We start from the raw sequence: 16,068 nt of genomic DNA on the forward strand, positions 1-16,068 counted from the left end.
ACAGGCTCTCTATGTAGTTGAGACTGACCTGGAACTCACTATGTAGCCCAGGTTGGTCTCGAACTCACAGCAGTCCTCCTGCCTCAGCCTCCCTAGTGCTGGGATTACAGGCGTGCACCAGCACTACCATGCCCGGCTCTTTTGATTTTTAATATCTGCTTTATGTACTAGTGAGGTTAGTAAAAAATTAATCTTATCTTTAAGTGGGAAATATAGTAATTTAAAATTTGTAGCACCTTTGTCTGCTACAAAATGCAGACTCCTTTTTACATCATGAAATACTGATTATAGATGAGAAATTGTTATGGTAAAATTGATTTATTCCTTTTGTAAATTTTTTTGTGTAACAGTGGAGGAAATATGGTCAATACTAATAATTAATAAAAAATACACAAGGCATGGTGGTAATTAAGGAGGGGAGAATAAAACAAATTATTTTTTGTTGTACTATGGAGTGAACCCAAGGCCTTCACACAGAACTATATCCAGGCCTTTTGTTTTTCTTTTCTTTTTTTTTTCTGTGTAGTTCAGGCTGACCTTGAACTCACTTTAGCCCAGGCTGGCTTTTGATTCATATTTATCCTCCTACCTCAACCTCCCAAAGTGCTGGGATTACAATTTGTCCTGCCATGCCAGCTCTAATACATATTCTGGGTTTGGATTTTGGTTTTGGGGGTTTTTTGGGGGTTTTTTGTTTGTTTTTTGGTTTACAGTTTTTGTTTTTTGAGACAGTATGTAGCCCAGGCTACTCTTAATGTAACTCAGGCTGGCCTATACCTCATGGCAGTCCTCGTGCCTCAGCCTCCTAGATATTAAAATTACGGGCATGTGCTACCATGCCTTGCTGATTATACATATTTTTAATTCTGACAGTTAAATGGTAAAAACTATTCAGTTGGCATAAAGTGTGTCATTTTATAAATTTATAAAGCCTCTAAAATATAGTTAGGAAAACCTGAAAATCTTACATACAAACATACCAGTGTACCATTTAATGTTTTCAAAAATAATTTTCCATGTTCTTATGTATGAATAGGCATTATATTTAAAAAACAAGTTCCAGGGCCAGGGATTTAGCTCAGTGGCCCTGTGCATGCCTTGCAAGTACAAGATCCTGAGTTTGATCCCTGATACCTCCCCGCAACAAATTCTAGGCTGGGATGTAGCTCAGTGGGAGAGTGCTTACTCACAAGGGCAAGACCCTGGGTTTCACCTAGCACTGCAAAAGGAAAAAGGTTTCATGGTCAGATGAGTTTGGAAAATGCTGTTCAATCCAGGTGTGGTAGCGCACACCTGTTATCCCAGCACTTGGGAGGCTGAGGCAGGGGGTTTGCTATGAATTTTTTAAAAATGCTGTTCTAGAAGGATTCGTTTTTGCCACTTTCTCTGAGTGGAATCTTGATTAGATAATGGGCTTAAAGTGGTGAAGCAGGAAATCTCTTGAGATTGGTGTTCAAATGAGGTGAAGCAATAAAATCGGCAGAATGTTTTAGCCCACAGCAGATGGGGCACACTGAGGGTAGAAGGATTTGCTACTGAGTGAACACAGTACTACAGAATGCCTTAGGGATTTTGACATAGGGCATCTGTTTAGGGGCTAAATGTCTGTTATTTGCCATGAGTCTGCTCTGAGAATTTCATTACATAAGGCTGAAAATGATGGCTGTCTAATCTCAAAATGATTTCTTCTAAACCAAGTGTGTGGTGCTTGTTCCATCCAGTTCCTGGGGAGTCTGAGGCAGAAGGATCTTATTTTTTTGGTTTTTGAGAAAGGGTTTTCTGTATATCACAGGCTGTTCTCAAAATTGTGATCCACCTACCTCAGCCTTTCAAGTGTTGGGATTATAGTCATGTGCCACCACACCCAGCTGGGAGGATCTTTTGAACCTGAGTTGGAGGCTGGCCTATGGAAGCTTATTGAGAACCTCATACAGACAAAAGTTACTTCTTTTATATTATTCAGCAAATAATTACTTAGGTTTTACTTGGTACTGGTCTAAGCACTTTACGAATAGCTATTTTTTAGGAGACTGTTTCCCTCCCAAATTGTGCTTTTCATTTGAACTATTATTAGTGGATAAAACCTATGCTAATAGTTTATGGATTTTTTCTTTTAAGTTACTGTTGTAATACTGATGTTCAGCTTCTCTTTGTAGAAACTACATGAAAAAACAGTATTCCAGTTATTAGAGAAATGCCATCAGAAGTACAGAGATTTAGTAGTTGGGTTAATAATTGTACCTATACTAATAGCAATAGAAATCAGAAGTACACAGGGTTGGGGATTTAGCTCAGTGGTTCTGCTACCTGCCTCGCAAGCACAAGGACCCGAGTTCAGTCCCTGGTACCAAAAGAAAAAAAAAAAAAAATCACAAGTACACGTTCAGCCTGGACTGAGTTAGACTCTGTTGCTTTTTTTTTAAAAAAAATGGTTTTATTTGTGGAGATTTTTTTTTTTTTTTTTGTACCAGAGATCAAACAGGTCCTTGTGCTTGTGAGACAGGTGCCAGAACCACTGAGCTAAATCCCCAGCCCCTTTGTTTCAGTTTTTGAGACAGGATCTCACTATATAATTCAGGCTGGCCTTGCACTCACCACATAGTCCATGCTAGTCTCAAACTCTTGGCAATCCTCTTACCTCAGCTAATAGTTTTAAATAAATTGCCCAAAATGTGAATTTCTTGATTTTTTTTTTTTTTTTTTGGTACCAGGGATCGAACTCAGGTCCTTGCTCTGAAGAGGGAGGCAGCGAGAGGAACCATTGAGCTAAATCTCTGGCCCTGAATCTAATGCTTTTAAATGAAGACCTTTCAAAAACATGATGGTTGGGGCCAGGAACTTAGCTTGGTGGCAGTCACCTGCCTTACAAGTGCAAGGTCCTGATTTTGATCCCTGGTACTAGAAAAAAAAACAAATGATGCTTGAGAACTTAATTCATAATAAACCAAGCAAAACTTTCTCTGGTTCCAGCAAAAAAGTTTACCTCTTTTTTTTGTTTGTTTGTTTTGGGGGGCAGTTCTGGGGACTGAAGCCAGGGGCTTCACACTGAGTTACAATCCTGGCCCTTTCTTCCTTCCTTTTTTTTTTTTTTTTTTTTGAGACAGCGTCCTACTAATTTGCTCAGTTGCCCAAGCTGGCTGGAACTTGTAGTCCTCCACCCTCAGCCTTCCAGAGTACTGATATTACAGGTGTGTGCCACCATGCCTGGCTAAGAGTTTACATTTAGATGAAAATAAAAACAAACAACCTTTTTTTAAAATATGCTTTTTACTTCCTTCTGTATTTTCCTTGATACAAGGAGTATTTTTTGTGTGTGTGATATTGGAGATTTAACCAGGTATTCTTTTTACTTATTTCCTTCTTTCTGTATTTTCCCCAGGTAAGAGTTATGACTTGATACTTGTGGGGGGGGGGTACTGGAGGTTGAACCCAAGGCCTCATTGAGCAACAGCATCCCCAGACTTTTTTTTTTTTGAGATGGTCTCACTAGCCTGAGGTCAGACTTCAGCCTCCCCAAGTGCTGGGATTACAGGAATATATTACTATTCCTAGCATTATTTTTATTTTTTACGTGGGTGAAATACAGTTAAATTGCTCAGGGCGTACATAAAATATTTTATTTATTTATTTATTTTTGGTACTGGGGATTGAATTTAGGACCTTGTACTTGTGAGGCAGGCGTTGGAACCACTGAGCTAAATCCCTGGCCCCTATACATAGTGCTTTTTGTTAATAGTCACATTCGTTTCTTTGAAGGTAAAACTGGAAAATGCATATTTTTTAAAAATAGTACTGTCACATCGCAGGCCAATGTGTATAGCTTTTTATAGGAGATACAGTCCCTTGTGCGTTTTTTGAAACATGGGCTTTAAAGCATATGCTTAAAAATGTATGTACTTCATTTTTTATGTGCTACATATCATTCATGGTATCCTTGAGCAAGAGGAATCAAGAAAAGTTCAAATGTCTCATACAGGTTTGGTTTTTGTTTGTTTGGTTTTGGTACTGGGGATTAAACTCGTATCCTTAGGCTTGCGAAGCAGGCGGCAGTACCACTGAGCTAAATCCGTAGCCCTCATACAGGTTTTAATTGTGGTATGCTTTAAAATTTAAAATCTTTAGATCATCAGTGATTTTTCACATTTAAAAACATAAGTTTTTAAGTGCAAGGACAGTGGCTTCTGGTTAGACATTAGCAGTGTGAGAACCTAACATCAGCAAAAAATATCCTGAAAGAAAGTATTGATTCCACATCTGATTTTATATTTAAGCAGCCTATGGCAAATGTCCTCAAAATGGAATCAGATGTTTGTAACTTAATACTTAAGAAAAATGATGAGTGCATGTTTTTTCACTTTTAAGTATTCTTAGTGCTGCCTGGCTTAAGACATAAACTGATGTAAAAATAAATGACTGCCTGCATAATTTATGTAATGTGTCCTGCTCCTGATCCTGTTTGTATTGATTTTTCTAAAAGGCTTTTGTGGCCACAGGAACCAATCTGTCTCTCCAGTTTTTTCCGGCCAGCTGGCAGGGAGAACAGCGACAAACACCTAGCCGGGAGTATGTCGACTTAGAAAGAGAAGCAGGCAAGGTAGGAAACATTTCTTTGCACCTTAAAATATTATGAGTCGTTTTATTAGAGATTATCTGATGATTACATTTTTATAAGCGTTCATAAGTCTGATTATGCCAGCAAATGATGAAGTTTGTTTTCATTCTGTGATAGAAGGATATAATACAATTTTTTTAAACCACAGTTTAACGTCTGTATTATGCTTTTACTTATTTCACGTGAAAGGGTTAGTCCATAAAGTAGTATGCTTTTCTATATTTAACATTTAAAATTTAATTCTTTTAAATGCATTGATAAGAAATATTTTGTTTATTAAAAATAAATGTGACTGTAGTGATGTAAAAAATAAAATTAAGAGAAAAGTGGGAAAAAGCTCTGTAGGCTTAAAATTTCATAGTATTTAGGAATAACTTATAAGTAACTTTCTAATTCTTTTAATATAACAGGTTTAACTTGGGAAACAATTTGAAAACTTGGAAATAATTTTAAAAATTTAAGGATATAAAAAATTCTAAAGGTTAAGTTTCTGGGAAAAGTTTTAGGTTGGATATTTACGTTAAAATTAGAAAAATATTGGTAGAAATACTTTATGCTGGGGACACATTAAAATATAAATTAAATGTATTATTTTGGTGAATTTGTAACAAATATCTTGGATTGGCTTTTGGTTTTGTTTGTTTGTTTGTTTGTTTGGTACCAGGGATTGAACTCTGGGACCTTGCGTTTGCAAGGCAGGTGGCGGGACCACTAAGCTAAATCCCTGGCCCAGATTGGTTCCAATTCTTAATTAAAAAGTTGAGAAAGCACTTAAAATTTTTAAAGAAAATAATATTTTTTGCAGCCCATTGTATATTCAGTCTTTCTTCTACTTCCGGTATGTATATCTATTTCTGTCAACTTTAAAAGTTAACTTTTTAAAGTGTCACATTAAATACATAACCTATCACTTCATTTGTAAAATGTAAGAAATGTCTGAACATTAAACACTTAGACTGTATTAAGGGTGGGTTTCTAATCTTGCTTATATACAATGAGGAATTTTTTAATTTTATGAAATTAGATTTGATCTTTTTTGGGTAACCAACTAATGTTTGGATTGGGAAAGGAAAATAGATTATAGGATTTAAAATATAAGTAATAGCTTGGGATTTAGCTCAGTGATGCTGCCACCTGCCTTGCAAGTGCCAGGTCCTGAGTTTGATTCCCGCTACAAAATATAGATAAATAAATAACAAGTAATAATAAGTAATTTGCTTTTCTTTGCATTAGCTCACTTTACTGGAAATTTAAGGCAATTTTACTAGTTGGTGATTCTTATATATACAGAAAAATTTGGAAGTCGTTGTAAGATTGTTATCTGTCTGTCTGGTGCGTGAATGTGTGGCTAAATTTTCCTTGTTCAGAACACTTCCTTAGTGGTAGGTGCAGTGGCTCATAACTATAGTCCCAGCACTTGACCAGTCTGGGCATTGTATCAAGACACTGTAAAACAAGCTGGGCATGGTGGTGCACGCTTGTAATCCCAGCACTTGGGTGGCTGAGGCAGCAGGATCGCTGTGAGTTCGAGACCAGCCTGGACTACATAGTGAGTTCCAGGTCAGTCTCAACTACATAGTGAGACTCTGTCTCAAAAAAACCAAAAATAAATAAATTAATTTTAAAAAATAAGATAAAAGTTATTTAAAGATGGTTTCCAAAAATTGGGCTGGGATTGAGGTCAATGGTTCTGCCGCCTGCCTTGCAAGCACAAGGACCCGAGTTCAATCACTGTACCAAAAAAAAGACTGTAAAACAAAACAAAAAACACTCCCTCAAAGTTTGTTTAATGTGTGTAGGTAGCTCACATACTTAAAGGTATAAACCAAAAATACTTGTTTTCCCTTCAGCTCTTAATACCAAACTAAATTGACTTCTTCAAGATTGGCATCTCAATGTTACTAAAGTCTTGCAGTATTTAATAACTGATAATGGATGTTAATACCGTTAGAAGGTATGTTTGCTTGAATTAGTTAATGAAACCTGGTCACCAGTTTGAAGACTACATTATCCATGTACTTAAGCTAGTGAGATGTTTTCAGTTCTATAACCAAAGTAACAAAAATGTTAGATGGTTTATTAACATAGATTTTAGAGGTTTCTTTTTCTGTAAAGGAACAGATAGTATATATTTTCAATTTTTCAGGCTTATGGTATCTGTGATAGCTCTTCACCTCTGCCATTGGCTTGTGGCGTGTAAGGAGCCAGTTTACTATGTAAACTAGTAAGTGTGACTATGTCCCAAGAATAACATTTAAGGCAGGAAAAAAAAAGAGCCAGGCATGGGGGTGCATGTCTAATTTCAGTACTCTGGGAGGCTGAGGTAGGAGGACCACAAGTTCTAGTCCCACCTGGAAAGTTAATTTGGCAAGACCCTGTCTCAAAAATAAAAATAAAAAATAGCTGGGGATGTGGCTCAGTGCAAAGGCCCAGGGTTCTGGCCTCAGCACTGAAGGAAAGAAAGAAAAAAGACAGTCGAAACAATCTTCTTACTAGTAAGTTGTTGCATGTCATTTGAACATAATACTCCAATTAATTAGTCTGCAAAAAAGGCCTTTGTACCAATCTACATCCCCAGTCTTTTTTTTTTTTTAATTGTCTGGGCGGGGCTCAAACTGGGTTCTTCCTGCCTCCCCCTCCTTAAGTACTATGAGCTTCATCTGGCTTTCCAATACAGTTAGAGAAAAGGTATTGTCCTGCATATTATCATCTATGCAGCTCAAGGTTCTCTTTATTTGTCTTTCCTTGTTATAGTGTCTTTTTATAGCTATTAGATTTTGTTTCTGTCTTCGTAGGACTAGGAGTAGAAGTAAAGAAAATTAAAGGGACTTCCCCAAATGTTTTAACTGTTTTTCTGTGCTTTTTTTTTTTTGGTGGGGGGATCGAACTTGACCTTGCACTTATGAGACAGGTAATGGTCTCTGCTTCTTATATTGGATCCCAAACGATTGTCATCTTCCCTGCTCTCTCAGTTTAGCTACCTACTAAAGCAGATTATTTTTTTTCTTCACCATCAAGGGGGAGGGATATTTACTTTTTTTTTTTTTTCCTCCAGTGGATTGAACACAGGGCCTTTGTATTGCACTATATTGCTGCATCCCCAGGCTGGACTCAAACTTTCTAATCTCCTGTTCAGCCTCCCAGAGTGCCGAGGTTACAGGCATGTGCTACCACACTTGGCTAATAATTGTGGTTTTTGTTTTTATTTTTGTTGTTGCAGACATGGTCTTGCCGTATCATTCATGCTGGCCTCAAACTGTGGTTTTAAACACATAGTTCTATGTAAGAAAGTTTGCCTATGAGTAGAGACCTGAAGGAAGTTTGGAAATGATGTAAGTGTCTGGGGTGAAAGATGTTCCAGGTAGAGGAAACAGCCATTGTGAAAGGCCCAGGATGGGAGCATGCACTTTGTATTTCATAAACAGCAAGCAGGATATATAACTGGTTAGACTGAAAAGAGACAGAGTAGAAAGTAAGATCAGGATGATAATAAGGAGGCAGTAAAGGTGACTGCGCTAGGCCATTGTAATGATATGAACTATTCTGAGTGAAATGGGGAGTGACTTTGGGTTTTTGAGCAGGTAAATGACATGGTCTGTGCTAAGTTGTGACAGGATTACCCTAGCTTCTGGATGATAATAGACTAAGGGGTGAGAGTGAAGCAGGGAGACCAGTTTGACTATTGCAGCAATCTTGGCTAGAGAGTAAGGTAGGGTAGTAGCAGTGGAATAAGTGTGAGGTGGATATGTTTTGAGATAAAGAAGATAGGATTTCTTTATGGATTGAATGTGTATGAGAGAGGAGTTAAGAATGACTTCAGCTCAGGGCCGGGGATTTAGCTCAGTTGTTCTGCTGCCTGCCTCTGAAAGCGCAAGGTCCTGAATTCTATCCCTGGTACAAAAAAAAAAAAAAAAAAAAAACAAAAAAAAAAAAAAAAGACTTCAGGTCTTTGAGTAGAACAACTAAAAGAGGTTGTGATCATCTGAGGCAGTGGGTGGAGCAGGGAGCAGGTTTGATCAGTCTGGGGCAATGGAGGCAAACTTGTGGTTTCCATGTTGCTGTGGGCATGCAGAGAACCTCTCTGCTGGTAGCAAGCCAAGTTGCCCCACATTGCCCCAGCAGCTGAGCATTGGATAACAGCACATAAATAAAAGCACGCCAAATCCAAGCTTGCATCTCTCAATAAAAAGCTGTTTATATTATTGAAAGCTCTGTTACTGTTTTTTTGTTTGTTTGTTTGTTTGGTTTTGAGACAGGGTCTCACTATGTAGTTGAGACTGAGCTGGAACTCACTATGTAGCCCAGGCTGGTCTCTAACTCATAGTGATCCTCCTGCCTCAGCCTCCTGAGTGCTGGGATTACAGGTATGAGCCACCACGCCTGGCTTTGTTACTATGTTTTTAAGACAAAGACAAAATTATGAATTTTTTCTAAACTAAAATCTCAGGTATTGAGGGGCCGGGGATTTAGCTCAGCGGTTTGGTGGCCTGCCTTGCAAGCGCAAGGACCCGAGTTCGATCCCCAGTACCAAAAAAAAAAAAAAAAAACCTCAGGTATTGAGGCTTAATTGCAGTGTTGGCACTTTGTGATAAATAAATGGGTTTTGGGTTGTAGTTTTTAGATAGTGTAAAAGGCTTCCAACACTAGTCTAGGGCACGTGATTTCTTTTTTTCTTTTTCTTTTTCTTTCTTTTTTTTTTTTTTTTTTTTTTTTTTTTTTTTGAGACAGGCGGCTCTTCCTATGTAGTTCAAGGTGGCCTTGAACTGCTGACAATCCTGCATCGGCTTCCCGAGTGCTAGGATTATAGGTGTATGTACCACCACCCGCTGCTAGCATATGAATTTCTGATAGTAACTTGTTACTGCAGCTTTTGTGTCTTTGCCTTTAACTTCTAAAGCTGACATTGCTTTCAAAAATAACCTTTCATCTGCTTATCTTAGTAATTTAGTGGCCTTTTATAAATAGCTTTATTGAAATATGGTATAATTTACATTCAATAAAATGCACCCAGTTTTATTGTATAATTTGAGTTTTTAACAAGTTTACGCACCCATATGGATCCTACCAGAAGTAATCCCCCACCTCCCGTGTTTCTTCACATCCCTTTTAGAGGAATCTGGTAGTAGTGGTGTGCCTCACTGATTCTGGCTCATGGTCTTTCATGAGGCTGGGCTGTGCAGTCTCTGAAGATGTGACAGAGCAAATGGAACCACTTTGAAAACCACTTGTGGCTCCAGTTCCTAAGTGTCCTCTAGAGAGAAAAAGAATGAAGTTGCCATACTTTTTATGATCTGTTTTCCAAGTCACTTGCTTCTTCTCCTGTTCATTAGAAGTTTAGCCCACACTCAGCATGGAGGGGGACTATACATGGGTGTGAATACTGGGAGACTGGGATCATTGAGGCCCTTTTAGAGGCCAGCTACTGTAATAGTCACTTAAATTTATTGGATTTAGAAAAACAGACTACTAATATGAAATAAAAAGCTCCATATTCTTTTATTTGAAATAGGGTTTTATGGCTTAAGAAAATGGGTTCATGGAAATTAGACCCTTTTACTCATTCTTTTGCTTATGTGGTTATGGGAATATTTTAAAACCAGGGATCTTTAATGAGGAACATCTGTTAATGGATGACTAACCATAAATAGGAACTTCATGTGTGATCGAATCAGAGCACAGAATTTTATTTTCTAGTTTGGAAATATGTTTGAAATTTTCACCAAGGTGTCTAGTGAGCCATATACATTGCCTCTTAAGGGTCTTTCTCAGGAAAGATTTAAAATAATACAGTGTAGTAGGAAGAGCTTCAGAGTAGTCAAAAAATGGTATTTCCTGTATCTGTAAATGGAAATCAGAATATCAGCTCTCATCATGTACTTCACACGAGGATTAAATAAGGTACCAGCATATGTGAAAAATGTATTTTAAATAATAAACATCTGTCCAAAGTTGGGTTATTTGATGGTTTGTATGGTAAGATTATATATAACTGTATCCTGTCGTTTTGACTTTATAGTGTACCTTCAGTGAGCTTTACTTAAGGCTATATTTTGTTGAAACATTACATATTTGCCAGGTGGTCATCATACTGTATTATAAATCTCCTGATGGCCAAAATGTTCTTAATTTTTCTTAAAATTGCTTCCGTCTAATTTAGCTATCAGAAGAAAAGGGAAAAGCAATTTAATGGAATTTAAATCATTTCTAAGTTAAAATTTTATGGACCCAGCAACTTCCTTTGGTCTTTCCTCTTAGGATATATTTCCAATTAACCTTTTATTTCAAATGGATGTAGATGGTTATGGTTGACCGTAAATTATTACTCTTGAATGGTCAGATTAATTTTTATGTAATCTGAATTTCATAAAGCTTTGTTGAGATTTTGAATTATAGCTATATATTGTCCACTTTATTTATTTATTTATTTTTTTTGGTACCTGAGATGGAACTCTGGCCTTTGCACTAGCAAGGCAGGTGGGGGAACCACTGAGCCAAATCCCTGGCCCGAATTAGTAGCTATATATACCTACTATGTGATCCCAGTTTGAGTAAAGAGTACAAAAATCATTTCATAAATGAAAAAAATGAACTTTACAGTGAAACTATATGTTGACCATTTTTTCTATGAAAATTGAATATGCTATCTAGTTTTACACCATGGCCTCAGAAAGAGATGTTAAATTTTATTTATGGTTGTATTTCTACTTAAAGCTATGATGGTGGGTTTGGGGGTTTTTTGTTTTGTTTTTTGAGGCAGGGTCTTCTGTAGTTCAAGCTAGCCCTGAACACACTATGTAGCCTAGGCTGGCCTTGAATTTGCAGCAGTTCTCCTGCCTCAGCCTCTAAAATAGCTGGGATTACAGGCATGCGCAACCATGCCCAGCTCAAGGCTGTGGTTTAAATTAATAGTCAGATAGCATTAATATCAGACTTTGAGAAATATCTATGTTATTAGAGTAACTACTATTTAAAATTTTGTTAAGTTGTGACTATTTTTTACTTTAAGACAAAACATCTTTTTATCACTCATTTCATGAGCATAGAATAACAGCAAAATTTAATACCATTCAATTTAATAAGGACAGGATCTTATTATTATTTTTGTACTGGGGATCGAACCCAGGACCTTGGACTTGTGAGGAAGGTGGCAGCACCACTGAGCTAAATCCCTAGCTAGACAGGATCTTATTTTAAGAAGCCTTTTTCCAAAAGTCTTCAATTCTGCTTCTTTTGCTTACTTTTCTGTAAGGTCTTTATCCCAAAATAAATATTTTGTCTGTTTATATACCATCCACAATTTTGAAGGGTTTACAGGACTGTGATGCTAGTTTCAAGAAATTTCTATTCATGCTCAACAAGTTCGTTCTTGTTCTTACATACCTTACTCATTCCAAATAAAAGATAATTGTCAGTTTCACATGGCATATGCCTGTAATTCCAGCTATTTTGGAGGCTGAGGCAGGAGTATCTCAAGGTTGAGGTCAGCCTGGGTAATGTGGTGAAATGCTGTCTCAAAAAGAAATATCTGTGGTAAAGTTTGGAGTTTCATTTTTCCCAAGAGAAAATGAAACACCTAGTTTGTGACATCTAGATTTTAAGTATTTTGATTCAGTTGAACTATTAAATCTATTTTCTAGCACTTAGTTGTCAGTTTAGCATATTGAAATTAGTAATCTGATTTATAAAACGTTTTAAGTATATTTATACCTAGGAGCTGGGGATGTGGTGCAGTGCTTCTGTTGCCTGCCTCATAAGTGCAAGGTCCCAAGTTGATCCCCTGTACCAAAAACAAAACAAAATTGAATCATAAGCTGGGCGTGGTGGCGCACACCTATAATCCCAGCACTCGCGAGGCTGAGGTAGGAGGATCACTGAGTTCGAGACCAGCCTGGGCTACATAGTGAGTCCCAGGTCAGTCTCAACTACATAGTGAGACCCTGTCTCTTTTTTTTTTTTTTTTTTTTTTTTTTGTACCAGGGATTGAACTTGGGTCCTTGCACTTGCAAGGCAGGCCACCGAACCACTGAGCTAAATCCCCAGCCTGAGACCCTGTCTCAAAAAAAACAAAAACAGTAACAACAGAAAAATGAATCATGAAATTTAGAACTGCAAGCTGCAGGTTTATATTTTAAAGAAAATGTTTTGTTTCAATTAGTTTTAAATCTAAGGGTGATTGTCATTATATTATACACCTTAAATGTACCAATAAAATTAATTTTAAAATCTAAGAAAGGGAATTAACTGATTTTTTTTGAAAAAATTAAGAGTTTTAAAATTAATATGTCATAGTACCTCCTAGTTAGAGTTACATGGATTATTTATTTATTTAAAGTTTTGCAAGACAGGGTCTCTTTATATACTCCAGGTTGGTTTGAACTCATTATGGAGCCAGTCTTGTCTCAGAGTTGAAATGCTCCTACTTTAGCCTCCTGAATGCTGGGATTACGTACATGTGCCACCACGCTTGGCTTGGATTTGCATCTAGACAGATGTAACTCTGAGGCACTTGAAGATTAGATAGCTGCTTCTTCCCTTCTTTTGAACTGCATCATTATATTTTAGTGTAAGGTAAAACTCAGACTCAGCCTTATTTGAATTACATATTCCAAATTAGAGAAGGCAGAAGTAATGTGTCTGAGAGGAACATCCCTAACTCTTCCCCACCTCGTTTCTGCTTTCTACCCCAGTGTTTGTTCAGTGATTAATTCAAATACCACAAGAATAAAAACATTTGTTGTTATTTGTTTGTTTGAGACAGAGTTTCACTATGTAGTTCAGGCTGGCCTCCAAACTCATGGCAGTGCAAGTGCTGGGATTACAGGCGTGCACCACCACTTCCAGCAAAAATACAAACTGTTGAAATGTTACCAACTGAAGGAATTAGTTTCTTTTTCAGTGCTGGGAGTACAATACAGGGTCTTGTACATGCTGCTGGATTACTTTCTTACTTTTCTTTGTTGCTGAGACATAATACCTGACACCCAAAGTTAAAGGGGGAAAAGTTTATCTCACAGTTTGTAGAGGTTTCAATCCGTAATCTGTAATCCGCTGGCTCCAAAGCAGGGTGGCATGGTAGACAGGTATTGCAGAAGAAAAACAGTTCATGATGAGCAGAAGGTAGCAAAATAAGCAAGAAAGCCCTTAACAGCATCTTATCTTTTCTTTTCTTTTTGGTACTGGGAATCAAACTCAGGTCCTTGTGCTTACAAGGTAGGCAGCAGAACCACTGAGCTAAAACCCTAGCCCTTCTTTTCTTTTTTTGATACAGTGTCTCACTATAGTTCTGGCTGGCCAAAAATTTCACTGTGGAGTGAAATTTGAGGCCAGGCTGGCCTCAAACTTGCAGAGATCCTCCTGCCTCAACTTCCTGAGTGCTGGGATTAAAGGCCTAGCTTTTGACAGCATCTTTCTGCCCCCCTTTGTATCTAGGCTATCAGGATTAGGGTGGTGCCACATCAGTCATTGGAATGATTTCATAATCACACACTCTTAATCCCAGCATCACACACTGTAGATCCAGCCTTCTCTGAAAAAGCCCCACCTATGACTACATGAGGTTTTGGGGGACATTTAGACACAAGCATTAACAAGCACTCTACCATTGAGCTGCATCCCCTGCCCAGAAATTAGTTTTTTGTCTCCCTGTACTGGGGATTGAACTCAGAACGTTCACCCTCAACTACATCTCTAGCCCTTTTTATTTTTGAAACAAAGTCTTGTTAAGTTGCAAAAATGGCCAGACTGGGCTCAAACTTGAAATCCTCCTGTCTCAGCCCCCAAAGTACTAGGATTACAGGGATATGCCACTACACTCAGCAAAAATTTACCTATTTGAAGTGTACGCTTACATATTTCTCCTGGAAATACTGCCATTTCAGACCTCAGATGCATTGATGTACTTGTTTGTCATCAGAGGGAAAGGGCTAAATCTTGGAAATGGTTATCAAGTTGGTTTTGTGGACACAATCCTTTTTTCTATATGTGTAAAAAGTACTGTATTGAGCCCTTTCATGTTTTAAAATTTCAGATGTAAAGAAAGGTTTATTTCCAGATTAAAACAAAAGATTATCCAAGTGTGTGGCATATGCCTATAATCCCAGCACTTAAAAATGCTAAGGCAAAGGCCAGGGATTTAGCTTAGTGGCACAGCACTTACCTCGCAAGCACAAGGTCCTCAGTTCGATCACTGGTACCAAAAAGAAATGCTGAGGCAGGGAGGATTCAGAGTTTGAGCCCAGCTTGGGCTACATAGTTTAAGGTTGGATTGGACTACCCCCACCCCCAAAAAAGACAAAAAGCTACGCTAGATTAATGTGGTTCAACATTATCACCCAAAGAATTTAGTTGTTTTCAAGCATACACATTCTGCCTCTAGAGAGAGTCAAAGTGTGTTCCAGGTACCAAAAATGATAATTTCTAATAAATATCTTTTTTTCCCCCTCTGGTACTGGGGATTAAACCCAAAGCATCTCACATGCTATGCAATCACTGTACCACTGAGCTGTTGAGCTACATTCTCAACCTTGCAAAGCTGTAATCTTTGACTCCAAGTTTTGGTATTCATCTTTGATGTGACCTAGAGTCATTCATAAATTTTACTCATTTGTTTGCAAAGTACTGATGTCCTTTTTGATTTGGCAGCTTCTGTTCTTCATAAGAAAATGTTCTTGTAATTTAATTGACAATTTGCTTTCTGCCATTTGAGTGTTGATTTCTCTAGGAATGATCCTGTTGATTATCTTATTTTTTCTTTTTCTTTTTGGTCTCCTTTCCAGCGAATTTCTTGTGTTTTGTCTTTAAAAAACTCTTACAAAATCTTTTTTTTTTTTTCTTCTTCCTTTTTTCCTTTCCTGGTGCTGGGGATTGAACTCAGAACCTTGTGCTTTCAAGGCAGGCACAGTGCCACTGAGCTAAATCCCCAGCCGTAAAAGCTTTTATAAAACCTTAACTTTACTATTGAGTATTTAATTTTTTAGTTCTAAGAATCTTCCTTTTTAGATAGCATCCTATTCTTGTTTATTGGATGCAGTATCTTTATCTATGGATATAATTGATAGAGCTTTGTTTGGTTTGGAATTTTGTTTTGTTTTTGTGGCGGCATCTCACTACATAGTCTACTACATGGCTGGGCTTAAACTTGCTATGCAGCCCAGGCTAGCCTTGAATTCATGATCCTTCTGCCTCAGCTTTTGGAGAACTGGTATTATATATATGCATGTACCACTACACCCAGCTTAATTTAAAATAATTATGTATATAGTAGTACATTAGGAACATGTTAATGCCCCCCCCAGTACTGAGGAGCAAATCCAGACTCCTGGGATTATAGGCCTGCACTACCATGCCTCAGTTCGTATTAATGCATGTTTTGTGAATTGGCAGAAAAGAGCTTATGTATTCTTGACAAAATTCTGAGTGGTTAACATCCATTTATTGAATATGTTTATATATATATA

General features: G+C 37.5%; 1 protein-coding gene across 1 annotated transcript in view; it reads left to right on the forward strand.

Annotated features, from left to right (window-relative positions):
* Cbfb (core-binding factor subunit beta) overlaps positions 1-16,068 on the forward strand; it is a 65,993-nt gene that overhangs the window by 3,924 nt on the left and 46,001 nt on the right. Inside the window, exon 3 of the mRNA XM_010612370.2 lies at positions 4,478-4,594. Coding sequence (XP_010610672.1) covers positions 4,478-4,594 — 117 coding nt within the window. The remainder of the gene's footprint in view (positions 1-4,477; positions 4,595-16,068) is intronic.

This window comes from Fukomys damarensis, unplaced genomic scaffold (genome assembly GCF_012274545.1).
Source record: "Fukomys damarensis isolate Sample0158 unplaced genomic scaffold, DMR_v1.0_HiC HiC_scaffold_32, whole genome shotgun sequence".
NCBI lineage: Eukaryota > Metazoa > Chordata > Mammalia > Rodentia > Bathyergidae > Fukomys > Fukomys damarensis.